Consider the following 12947-nt stretch of genomic DNA (forward strand, 5'->3'; position numbering starts at 1 on the left):
ATACATGAAGGGAGGTGAGTGTTTGAAATGATCACTATTATATTATCATTATTATTTATTATAATCATACACACACACACTTCACAAAATCTTGTTTTTTGGTTGTTTAGGCCCCGCAGGACCACCCATAGAGTTGGCCAAAGTCCAAACTAATCCGACTGAAATTGTGAACAAGCATAACCAACTGAGAAGAGGTGTTCAGCCTTCTGCTAGCAACATGTTGGAGATGGTAACACCCTGATGATGCATTCAAATCACTTCATCATTTCAAAAGCACAGTGCGCTTCACTGATTTTGACTCCGAGCATCGATTCTCATTGGATCCAGTGCTTGATTTGATACAACATGCTCCCTCGTGCAGCATAAGAGTAAAAGATAAAAATGATGCATATACTGGTACTGGTCAGCTGTACATGTAAAGTACCGGCTGATCCGCCCTCTGCTCCCCACAGAGCTGGAGCAGCGAGGCTGCAGCCAACGCTCAGAGGTGGGCCAACACCTGCTCCATGAAGCACAGCCCGGACAGCACCAGAGAGATCAGCAGTAAGTTCATTGCTCTGTTTTGTTTTGAAGCTAGACTTTACACAAAGTCAGCCACACTGTCATTTTACAAACACAAGAACTTCTGTATTATTTAATCGTTTGCCAGTGTCTAATATTTAATAAAAAAGTATAGATTAAATAGATGTTAAAGCCACATCCGTTGGCTCTCGACCGAATGATGTCATCTTTTAGCTACTTCAACAAAGATATTTTTCTAACAAAGAACTCTGAGTGAAGGCAGCAATAGATAGAAGAGTGAAATAATATAATTTATTTGAGCCACACATAAAGTGGCACAAAGTCCGGGTCAGGGTCACATTTCCTGGCTCTCCCAAAGACAGTGTGCAGTGGAGACGATCCATTTCCCGTGTGATCATGTGTTGAGTGCACACGCATGACGGTCTTCATGAAGACATGAAAAAGTAAATCTCTCTCCCCTCGTTATCTGCAGCTAGCGGCTGTGGGGAGAACCTGTACATGTCCAGCGGGGAGGACTCCTGGAGCAGCGCTGTGCAGGACTGGTATGACGAGGTGAAGGACTGGCGCTACGGAGTGGGATCTACCAATGGAGGAGTCGTCGGACACTTCACACAGGTGCACTGAGAACCGAGCAGCACTTATTAATTAAGACTAACTTGCATTGCTATGGGGCCAACGCTGATCCCGCTCTCTGCACAGGTTGTCTGGTACAGGTCCAACAAGGTTGGCTGTGCTGTGGCCTACTGTCCCAACGCTAGTTACAAGTACTTTTACGTCTGCCATTACTGCCCACCGTGAGTACAAAACACTTTTCTCTTTCTTCAATAGAGACTTTTACTGAATGTTTGCAATGAAATGTCAAAAATAAATTAAAATATCCTCATTCAAATAAATGGGAAAGAAATACAACTGCAATTTGCATCTGATTTGTTCTCCTCCACGTCACTGAATAGTCATTAAATAGTTATTCGGGGTGCTTTTCTGCCTGCGACATGTTTGGCCTGATATTTATGTGTGCATTGCGGTTTAATATTTGATGCTTTGGGCTATTTTACAGAGGAAACGTGCAGTACTCTCGCCCCTACGCAACAGGACCCTCCTGTGGTGACTGCCGCAACGCCTGCGACAACAAACTGTGCAGTAAGTGGCAAACACTGAACCTTCTCGTCTGTTTTAGGATGTTTGGTGACACTATACTACATTTACTTGTGTTTTTAAACTAATTCTTAAACATTTTTATTAAGTTTCTTTAAGCTCAGACAGAAAATATGATATTTATTCATGACCATTCAGGTGTTAGACGTAGATTTAATATAGATAGATTTTTTTTTGACACAGTAAGGAGCTCAACCAGCTTTGTCTTTTTCTCAAAGTAATGAACAAGAAAGGAAAACTTTGTCTTTGTCCTTGAGATCATTCCTGCCTGCAGAACATCCTCGATAGGACTCTGAATAGCGAGCGCTCCCGGGTTAGGTTTTGCTTTATATTCACGCATCTCTTTCTCTCCGTCTCTTGCAGCCAACCCCTGTGCCTACATTGACAAGTACAGCAACTGTGCTCAACTGAAGCAGCAGATGGGCTGCACCAACAGCGACGTGGCCTCTTGGTGTCCCGCCTCTTGCAAGTGCGAGTCTGAGATTAAGTAAAGGCCACATGCGGCTCTGACTCATCAGTCAGTTTCAATAAAATATGCTTATGTTTGAAGCTTGTGTCCCTCTGTTGATTTCTGTACTAAACCAGTGATTAGAGAGGAGAACACATCTAACTCTTTATAGTTTATGTGCTAATGAGAACGCCCTTTTATTCTCCTCCTGTGGAATCCAGGCTGCGTGAATTCCACAGGAAGCTGAAAAAAGGTAACTTCCTGTTAGATAATAAGGCAACCTGAATTAGAAACACATTGCTTCCCATTTCTAAGGAAGCACTGAGCAGCTATGTAACACATTCAAAATAGTTGAATGTAACAAAGTACAAAATATGTTTTACTTATCATGGTGTTTTTTTTGATGCATTAAATTGAACGCAAAAACATCTGCCGGGTGTAGCAGCAATATTTACCAGCTGTGACAGCGAGTGAGTCTATGTGTGTGTGTGTGTGAAGAGGTTTTGTGTACTTTGTCAGGCGTTTACATTTCAGTCTGTCTGTGGACAGAACCGTGCGAGGTGCACAAAACTCTACTGGTGTGTAGATCAAAATGAAGGCCAAAGATGGGTTTGGTCCGAGCAAAGGAGCCGGAATTAAATGGGTAGAAATATCTGGAGAGCTTGATCTAGTGTCGCAGCTGGTGTGATCCCATCGCAAGATGGTTTCTAGTATTTGTGGGTCCGGGTTTGTCGGTAAAACGGTCTGTTTTTTTGTCTGCGTTTGTTTCCCTGTGTGTACATGTTTGGGATGAAGCGGAGGGGATCTCGGTGTCAGGACAGTGGGGCTTGTAGGTGATTTGTCTTCTCCCCTGGTGGCCCTTGTGGTGACAGATCATTCCAGCTATTCACACCTTCCGACCATCGGATCTGTCTGGAGCGCACACAGGACACTTTGAAAGGGGAACAGGGAAAATGATCTGGATGTTTTGAAAATGTTCGGGGGAAAACAACTCTTTCTATCAACCTGAACGGTGGCAATTTAATTTCACAGGGAACACAATTTGCAGCTTTGGCAGCGTTTCATGTGAATTGGGTGCAAATTTGTTTCGCGTGTTGCTTCGTTTTATCTCTTTAGGTAATTGCAGAGCTTTTCCTGTGACCAGTGTAGGAAGAGCAATTTATTTTTTGTTCAAAGGTTTAGATAAAAAAAAAATTCCTAATCAAGGGTTTGACTCCTACTGTTATCATCACTATTATCATTATATTTATTTATTTTTGCTTTTTGGATGTGTGGGGATGGTGGGGTGGGAGGGATAATAGCTATTATAAAAATACTTGATATTTCTCTTCTTTTTTTCCAAAGAAAGTAAGTACTAGGATCACAGTTTAACAAACAAATAGTACAAAAAACCGAAATATTAATATTTCTTCATGCAGCTTTAGAGTCTCCTGCCAGACAAAGCCAGCCTGCCCCTGAACCGGATAACCCTTCTTATGGTGATATTATGATCGCCCGGGAGCTCCTGGCCAACTCCAACCCCATCCTCCCTTTCTCATGATCACCTGCTCCAAAACAGACACGGTTACAGTCTGATGACACCGAGCATGGAGCACCTGCCAAGGCACGACAGTCGATACAGGATATCAAATATATTGGGCGTGTTTAGAACATGCATAGAGGCTGGAAGGGGAGTCCAGCAGGGCTATACATAGACGCAAAGAGCAACAGCGAGACACTGAGTTCCACTTCATGCGCCTCGTGTTCCGGTTGTCCTGATTTACAGAATCACTGGCCCCCCGTTAAAAAGTCACTTGGTCTCAGTTCTGGTTGAGAGGTCGCCGGACTTCTGTGCTGCTGTCTGTGCTTTCACCAGCTTGACCTTGTTAAATGTGAAGGCCTTGGCACGGGGGTAAATCACTAATACACAGCGAAGACATACACAATTACAGATGTTAGTCATGCACACACACACACACACACACACGTTTGGAGCCAGCCATGAGATCATGAGAAAGACATTCTAATAGCAACACCGTTGCTCAGAAGCAGACCAACAACCAGACAGCAAGTGTGTGCGTGAGAGTTTACAGAAAGCGTGTATGCTTGGCCACGTTTCATGGTTTAACATCAGACCATGGCTCTCCTCCCACATTGTGAACTCATTCAAATGTAAACCTGGCAGACAGTCCCCGTCGATGCTGTGTCTTTCCTCCTTTATTCTCAGAGGACTACTCGCCTCTACTGTCCTTACAGCCGACAGCTGTATGCCATGTTACCTGGATGAGCTAAGAGCTCATAAACAGTCCTATAGTTAAGTTAATAGGTGACACCATTATCATTTGTTTCCTCAATTGCTCTGAAAAATGTCAGAAAACGGTCTCACGTCACAAGGTGACGTCTTCAAATTGCTTGTTTTGTTCAGAACCCAAAGATGTTCAGTTCACTGTCACTTCAGACAAATAATAGCAGCAAATTCTTACATTCGACTCGCTGCAACGAGAGAACTTTTTACGTTTCTGACTGAATTACGGTCAATACGAGACCCTCTCTGTTGATGTCTTACTTCTGCACATAAGGAACCTTTCCTGACTTTAGAGTGTTTAAGTTGTAATGGCAACATGGCGCCCCCTGGTGAAAGATAGATGTTCTTATATGACGAGAGATAACTAAACCACAGATTTCCCTCACGATACGCACAGTACGGTATGTTAGGACGACTGCTGGCATGGATTGGCCGATTCTACGTGCACTCGCACGAGTGTATTATCGTTGCTTCATTTCCAGCTGGCAGACGTCTCTTGGCGATGATCAGATTTATAACTGCACGGTGGAACTACATTGTTACTGAACACGATCCCCGTCTCTGAGACATGGGGGAGATGTGCGAAGCTGACACTGCTACAGTTTCTGGCCAGTGCAAATATTTCCTGTGATTGCATCATCTAGCAGAGAGAGGAGGCCTTGAAGCCTTTTCCCCCATACAGGCACCTTAACAGCCACGAGCTCTGCAGCTTTGAATAACAGCGTGCAGGCCGACGTCTGAGCTGAAACATCTCTGTTTGTCAGCTGTGCACGACTTCAGAGCACAGGAATTCCCAAAACCACTTCTCTTTGTTGCTTTACAGTCCAGGCAGCGCTAATGCTCGCAGGAAACATCCCCAACGGTTTTAAATGAATGGCGCCTCGTCCAACCTCGAGGCCCGAAGGCTGATCGCTACCTGTTGCTGCGGCAACCCCTGCTCTGCTTTGTAAACATTTCACTCGCGTACCTTTTTTCGGCTCGACGATGAAAACCCCTCCGGCTCTGCGTGCTACTCTCTGACAGTGCTGTTAGCATTACTGATGCATTTAACACTGTTTAATTACAGCTACAGCGCCGCAATGCAAGTAGAAACACTGCAGCTCTATTTAAATTGTACAGTCTGGTCTCAATAGCTCCCACGTCTTCTTCCAAAGTATTCAACCTACAACATATTTATGACCACTTAATGGTATCTGAAACCACTCACACACAATACGTCTGTCTGTTTGTCATTAAGACATCAAGGCGCTGTTGTATTTATAGACGGCTTATCTGCCGTATCAATGGGCTCTGAAAGCGCGCCGTAAATACAGCCTGTTGCTGCAACAGCTGAATGCAAAACTCCTGCACCATAAAAACAAGAGCATGCATTATATGGACTCTTTTATATTCTTATCAAGCTTATTTCAAGATGTTTTCACTCTGCCCTGCCAACACAATGTGAGCCAAAAGGAAAAGTGGCGATTTTTGCAACTTCCCGACCTCCTTTGGTTCCGTTAGTTTGCAGTTTAATCATCACTGACATTACATTTAACTTGCTGTTTTTGTCTCTCTTTCTGTGTGTGCCCCCCCCCCCCCCCGCATGCATGCAAAGGCGTGAAAATGGTTGTGAATAATGATGTGCGTGGATGAAATGTGTAATGTGTGAAGAATTACGGATGAATAACTAATGCCATATGAAAGCGTGTGTGGTACATTTACTGCAAAGCACAGTACAGATATATAACAGACATAGGCTATCTATGCATGCAGGAGGATCTGAACTCCTTACTGCCACTGAGAGTGAAAAACTGTCAAACACCAAAAACGGATATTCGATTACCTGACCAGGACTTTTAACAGTGTGAACAATGAGCGACATCTGATCTGATTTTTCATGCATCAGACGTAAACTAGAAAAAGCTTATTTTAGACGAGGAGATTGATGCCACTCTCATGTCCGTGCACTAAATATGAAGCTAGCAGCTGGTTAGTTGTTAGCTAGTTAGCGGTAGCCTGGCTCTGTGCAAAAGAAACAAACTCTCTTCAAAGCTTGAGATAAGTTCAAAGAGATGCATTGATTGTGTTAGCTCTGAAGTCAACGCTAGCAGTTTCCCCCCCATCTCTTATTCTTTGTGCTAAGCTAACAGATTGTTGGCGGTAGCTTGTTTGCAGTATACAGACACAAGACTGGCATCAAAACTTTTGGCCGTAAAATAAGAAGCCTATACCGCCAAAAAAACAGAACTATTCCTTCATTTTAGGCACAACATGTCAAAACCAGCAATTCTCTCAGGCCTCAGACTCATGTGCTAGGATGCTAACCAGCGTTTGGGGGTATGTATCCATATATCGCATAAATGAGCTCCTAATGCTGCATGTCAGAGTGTATCCGACCGTGATTTTGAAAAGGTTTTTACTTACGTTACATAATCTACTCATGCCACCTGAAAGCATTTAATCCTCAAATGTTGAGTTAAACACCACAGTCCCCTCTTTGAAAATTGTGATTTAGTGGACACTTTGTGTACAGTAAACTGCACACAGAACCTCCAAAGGATCTACTGCAGCTCCTCCATCTTTGCCTCCCCTCTCTCCCCCCTCTCTCTGCTCTCTTTTGATCTGCGTTTCTCTCCCCCTCAATCACATTGACAGCAGCATGATGTCAGGCTGCAGGAATTCACTCTGTAATCTCTGCAGCGGTGTGTGTGTGTGTGTGTGTGTGTGTGCGACGCATATGTTCTGAGAGTGTCTGTGCGTTACTGACCACACAGGCTCCTGTTTGCATGTGTATGTGTTCCCATGCATAGTAAGTGTGTGTAAGGGGAGTATTTTTTTCTTTTTAGCACACCTGCTTCCTCACCTTTCACCTTCTTGACATTAACGACCCTCCCTTTGCTTCGCAAACAGTGAAGTCATCACTACCTTGTTTTAGCTTTCAGGGACAGCGAGGGCTGAGAGTGTACTTAAAGGTGTATCGACACAGTTTGTGGAACATCTGGGAAATGCTTTTTGTGTGTGTGTGTGTGGCAGGGGTGTGGCGCTGGTTTAGATCGCGGGTCCCAACAGTCACAGAAGAGATCCAAATGCCCCCAAAATAATAAGCTATATCGCTTTCTGAAGTGTTCAGATGTGTGATAAAATGACTTGGTGGCTGTTGTAGACGGACTTTAGGAGAGTTTATGAGTTAGTGACTGGCTGGCAGGCTGGCTCGGTGAGTTCATTGCGTAAAAACTCTTTGAATGAATGAGCCTTTTGACCTGGTAGCTGGTCGGAGAAACGATGGTGGTCTCGGCTAGACAAGTCCAAACTGCCAACTGTTTCCAGGAACAGTTTTGCTTTTGGCTTTGGACATTGTCTTGACTGCTTAATGAGAGCACAAGGTAATGGAAGGGCCTCAAGGAAGGAGGGGGGGGGGGAAAGGAAAGAGAGCTTATGAATGAATAAGCTGTTTTTCTATTAATATTGCTAATTTTGAGTGTGGCTCAAGGGATGGCAGTGGTCCACCACGTTGGTCCAGACTGAAATATTTCAACAACTATTGGATGAATTGCCGTGAAAGCTTGTACAAACATTCATGTTGCCGGGAGGATGGCTCCCAGCAACGTTGGTGATCCTCAATACTTTAGTTCATGACCAAATTTCCATCAGACTCCGCTGTATGTTGCGTTATCAAATGTCGTTGTGAGCGTTAGCATTTCGCTCAAAGCAGCCTCACAGAGCCGCTAGCATGGCTGTCGTCTTGATAAATTAAAAAGAGCTGCTTTGCCTCAGTGTGTGTGTGTGTGTTCACTTGCAAAACCCCTGATCGTCAACAAAAGCTACTGTGTGCACACGTGTTATATGTCCGTCTATAAATGTGTGCATACCTGAAATGAAAAGTCATAGGAACTGGTAAACCAAAAAAAATGCATTCATTAATCCTCCCTCTGTGTTTATCAGGCTTGTGCTTGAATGATTCTTTTCAATATGTTGACTTAACTGCCAAAACCTAAGCAGCCAAGTCCCTTGTATAAGAGCACCTGTTAATCATAACATCACTTTCTGGCACTGAGCCCCGCTGACAAAATGAAAAATGATTGTCGTTTATTCAAGCTGCTCTGACAAAAAGACGCCCCACACTGGCTGGATGGGATTAGTAAGCGCGGTTAAGTCTTCTCTGGGCCGTTTGACACATGTCACACACCCGGTCATTCATGCTTTTATTGTCCACGAGTAACAGATCATGATGTATTAATATTGCGTCAGAAGCACAGGTACCAACTGTAGGGTTGAAATTCATGAGAAATACTGGACTGTGTGGATCAGGATTCCAACTAAAAACATCTTTCCAAAGATGTTTTCTCAAAGGAATAAACGCGTTCACTACCATGAATGTTTGCGAATTCTATAAGGCTTCGTCGGGGGTTGTTCAAGGTCTCGCGCCCCAGATGGTGGCTAATTAACGTTGTGTTTTGGCAATTTTGTCTTCACACCTTCACCAAGCTGACGACATAGACAACACGACGCGCTCATGGAGAAAATATGTGCACACACAGCGTACACAAGCGTTTTAAGAGCCAGTGCTTCTGCCTCCTCCGGCAAAGGAAATTTTCCAAATTGCATCTTTGCTTAAGCTGTGCTTTTCATTTGGCACTGTTGCTTTCTGAAGTCTGTTTACACCTTTTTTTCATTTAGATTTGGACCGTAAAACTGATGAGGTTTGAAGCTCTGCTTCCATCATATCTATCGTAGGTCAATGCCCTTAAGTCTGAACAGTTTGCTTTGTTTTTCTCACATTCAAAATGTTTATTATGGGTATACATCTGTCATAGCTTAAAATAAAAGCTCATTATTTTAATTAAACTAACAATGTTGGTACATTAAGTGTAATTACGGCTTTGGGTTGATCTCATTAAAATCTTCAAATGACAAATTGGTAATGAACTACGGTTAAAATGACAGTCCATGAACACAAATCAGAAAAGCTTGGGTCAGATTTTCTAAACTCTTGCTCACCATTCCAGTATTTCAATTGTTTTTACTGCTTTGCCTCATTAACCAACAACTAAAAATCAGGACCATCAGGACCGCTCACCAGTGACGTAACACCGGTCTCAAAACTATTCATTCGACTCCGACCACGACAGTAATGGACCGAGGTTGGAGATCCGTCCGAAACCCATACGAAGCTGTTTCCCTGTCCCCTCAGTGAACCATTTTATGAACTATGTGATACATTTCTGATCTATCTTGGAGATTTTGCAGATACGTGATACTTGCACATGTCGGACTCCCAGCGGGGCCGCGTTACGCGTCTGTGACCCTCGGATTTGTTGCACGATCTCTGCTCACGTCTGTATCCAGCAGCTTTTTATTCATGTGTGCGTCAGTGTGAGCATCTGTGTGTGTGTGTGTGTGTGTGTGTTGCATCATCAGGCTGCCGTTGTGCAGGAGTAACTGATAGCTGATTTAATTATGTATCTAGTTACTCATTAGAGGGGTTACATCCTGTTCTAATGAAGGGAAGGTTACAAACATATTGTACATGAACGATATGAATGTCCATCACCTACATCTGTACAAACACACACACACACTGTTCATTCCATCGCCTGTAGCCCCCGATCTCTGAGTAAGTCGATGTGGAGTCTGTCTCAGACTGCAGGGAATTACCTCAGCTCTGAATCATGTGGCGCCTTGCCGAGTGTGTGCACAATGCAATCACTCAGCCATCGTTCTTACTCATAAACTGTCAGAGGGCCTCACACAGAGGCTGCACACACACTGCAGGAGTCTTGCACATATTGTTTCGAAAGTCCAATTAGGAAATGTAGGTTGGAGTGGTGAGATTTTCGTTTCTGAAGAAGTATCGTTCACTTTAAGTCCAGAGTGAAGCATTTACGATCGGCGAGCTATTAGCAGGAATGTAATAACACATTTGTAACTATATTTGTATCTGTGTATAATCACCTGAAACCAAGAAGTTGTGTTTTTGTTAGCTTAGAATGAGCCGTTCCTGTCGTACATAGGGAGCGGTTCCTCTTCACGGGGTACGTCATGGCTCAAGAGAGACTTTATCGTTTTTTAAGTTACCTAATGGCCAACGTAGTTTACTGACACGCTCGTCAAACTGCGTTAATGTGAACCGCAGAGCGCAAAACCGTGGCACTGCTAGTACAGAAACAGTATACAGCAAAACGCACACTAGGTGTTAAAAGTAAAAGTAAACATGCAGGCATGCAGAATGCCCCCTGCCACTGTTATATTGTTAATTATCTTATTACTGGATAATAACCACTGATCCATTAAAAAATAAGCCACTCTTTAAAACAATGAAATTAGATGTTTCAGTTATTATAGAGTCCTTTTTCACTGATTTGTCCACTTTTTCATCAAAGTAAATATCGGTTAGTCAATAATCAAAGTTCAGATCATCACCATTGATGAGCTTTCAGAACGATGTTGAGCAATTCAACATTTATCTGCAGAAATAGATCTAAGGTCGACACATTTCAGATTACAATTCTTGACAAAGTCAGTTACTGTTGTGAAATTCTGTCTTTAGCCAGAACACAAACCTTTGAGCTGGAAACATTTGGATATGATTCCATACGGATGGATGATGTAATGCCTTCTCTCACATCAAACACTCATACAAATGAGTTTCAGCATGTTTTCATCTCAGTCCTGCTTTGCCTTCTGAATATATTTACTTTAGCTGAGCATAACGCTGAAAAACTACCCGACTTGACAAAGGAGCTTACAGTTGTTCTGCCTGTGAGTCTGCAGCTTACAGCGTTCATCTATTTATCATCTTTTGATTTATCTAAATCAGTGAGTCACTAAAAGGCCCATTCATGAACCAGATGTCACAAAGACTATACACTCCAAGCAAACCTTGGTAGGAAGCCACGATGCTGTTTATCTACTCTGATATCACCGTTTTTTTTCCCGATCACTCACCAGGCTCAAACACATCGGACCACCTATCATCATCTGTAAAAAAAAAGACAAAGTAGGTACACAAGACGACCATTTAAGCCGCCTTTTTAACCGTCGAAAATGACACATTATGTGAAAATTCATTAGCCGTGAATGACGGTTGGCAACGTTGGGTGATTCATAACGACACATGTAGTACTTAGGTCTAGTTTACGGCCTGCTCACTGTATGACGACAACAAGGTTATCTCAGCACAGTGTGACGAGATCCAATCCAGTCAACATGCATGAAACTAAAGTTATGTTCAGACATGCACAAAGTAAACAGACGTAAACAGTTCGGCTGCTTTGGGTCGGTGTACCTCACCGTACATTTGTGTGCTCGCCGTGGAGTGTTTTTCCGATTTCTTGGAATGTGTCGGGTTTGTTTGAAAAACAGAAAAGACATCAATGAGTGAAAAACATGTAAAACATGTAAATCAAGGTATCTCATGAGTCACACAGTAACTCCTGGAAGGAAACAAACATCACAGATTGATTACACATGACAGTGTAAGAGCATCTGAGAGTTTTCAGCGTTCTTTTAAGCCCTTATAAGTCACGGTCATGGATTCAAATACGGCACATGATGTATTCTGTTTGTTGTGTTGCCTCTGTTGTGTGCATCTGGATGAAGGATACAAAAAAACACCCTCATCCTTCGATCTTCCATTCGTTCAACAGGTAGAGGAACATGCGATCCCGTAGCAACAGTCTGGAGGACATAACCAAGGCCAAGGCGGCGCAGCAGCAGGCGGACACACGCAAGCGGTCTGTCGAGCGAGAGGAGCCCTCGGGAAGGGCCGAGCGCCGCAGCCGACACCGGGAGCCGCCGGACGACACCGGCACCATTCAGCGGAATCACAAGGCGGCCAAGAACAGCACCTGTGCTGGCGGGAGTGGGAGTGGGAGTGGGAGTAGCAGCGCCAGCGGAGCTGCAAAAGCAGGTCGGAGGGAGAAGGGCAGGGACCTTTCCCGAGATGACCTCGTCTTTCTACTGAGCTTGCTGGAGGGAGAGCTGCAGGTAATCCAGACTGTAGAGATGACTGGGCCTTGGGAACAGCAGACATGGCACTGGCCTCAGTCAGACTCAGTGGGCACTTGAGAAAGACTGAAAGCCTGTGTTAATAGACAGCCAACAGCTGAGGCTACTTCCTGTCGTTCCAGCTCTGGATCCAGGAACCAATCAATGTTATTGTATGATAGGAACATGGCAAAGTCTGCCTTATCGCTGAGGTTAAAGAAGCTAGATACAAGGAAACAAGGTAGAGAAAAGCAAATATAATATTTAAAAGGTCTCTCCTGCTAAAACGTAATCCTGCTGCTGCGTGTTTGACGTCTGCTGTTTTGTTCATCCTGTTTCACAAAGTTGAGTCTAACCAAATGCACCTTTCTTTCCCCCACTGCAGGCCAGAGATGAGGTGATCACAGTGCTGAAGGCAGAGAAAATGGACATGGCCCTGCTGGAGGCCAAATATGGCTTTGTCACACCACAGACAGTCCTGCAGTCCCTGCAGAGGGACGCCATCCAGGGCAAGGCTGACGTCTTCCAGGAGGACATCTACGAGAGGCCCATGGTCGAGGTAACACCAACTCT

The 12947-nt window shown here is 43.9% G+C and overlaps 2 protein-coding genes across 3 annotated transcripts in view; both read left to right on the top strand.

Moving 5' to 3' along the window:
• The window catches only part of filip1l (filamin A interacting protein 1-like), a 57930-nt gene that overhangs the window by 10603 nt on the left and 34380 nt on the right, over positions 1-12947 (top strand). For both annotated transcript variants that reach the window (XM_079185529.1, XM_079185528.1), the window contains exons 2-3: positions 12035-12374; positions 12760-12933. In XM_079185529.1, coding sequence (XP_079041655.1) covers positions 12045-12374; positions 12760-12933 — 504 coding nt within the window. In that variant the 5' untranslated portion in view covers positions 12035-12044. The remainder of the gene's footprint in view (positions 1-12034; positions 12375-12759; positions 12934-12947) is intronic.
• Positions 5-2175, top strand: LOC306715298 (serotriflin-like; the record flags this gene model as incomplete). Its single annotated transcript, XM_079185615.1, has 7 exons — positions 5-14; positions 120-229; positions 453-543; positions 995-1137; positions 1222-1316; positions 1580-1662; positions 2041-2175. The coding sequence occupies 7 exons, from the start codon at positions 5-7 to the stop codon at positions 2166-2168; spliced, it is 660 nt and encodes a 219-aa protein (XP_079041741.1). The 3' UTR covers positions 2169-2175.

This window comes from Pholis gunnellus (assembly GCF_910591455.1).
Source record: "Pholis gunnellus genome assembly, chromosome: 24".
NCBI classification, from domain to species: Eukaryota; Metazoa; Chordata; class Actinopteri; order Perciformes; family Pholidae; genus Pholis; species Pholis gunnellus.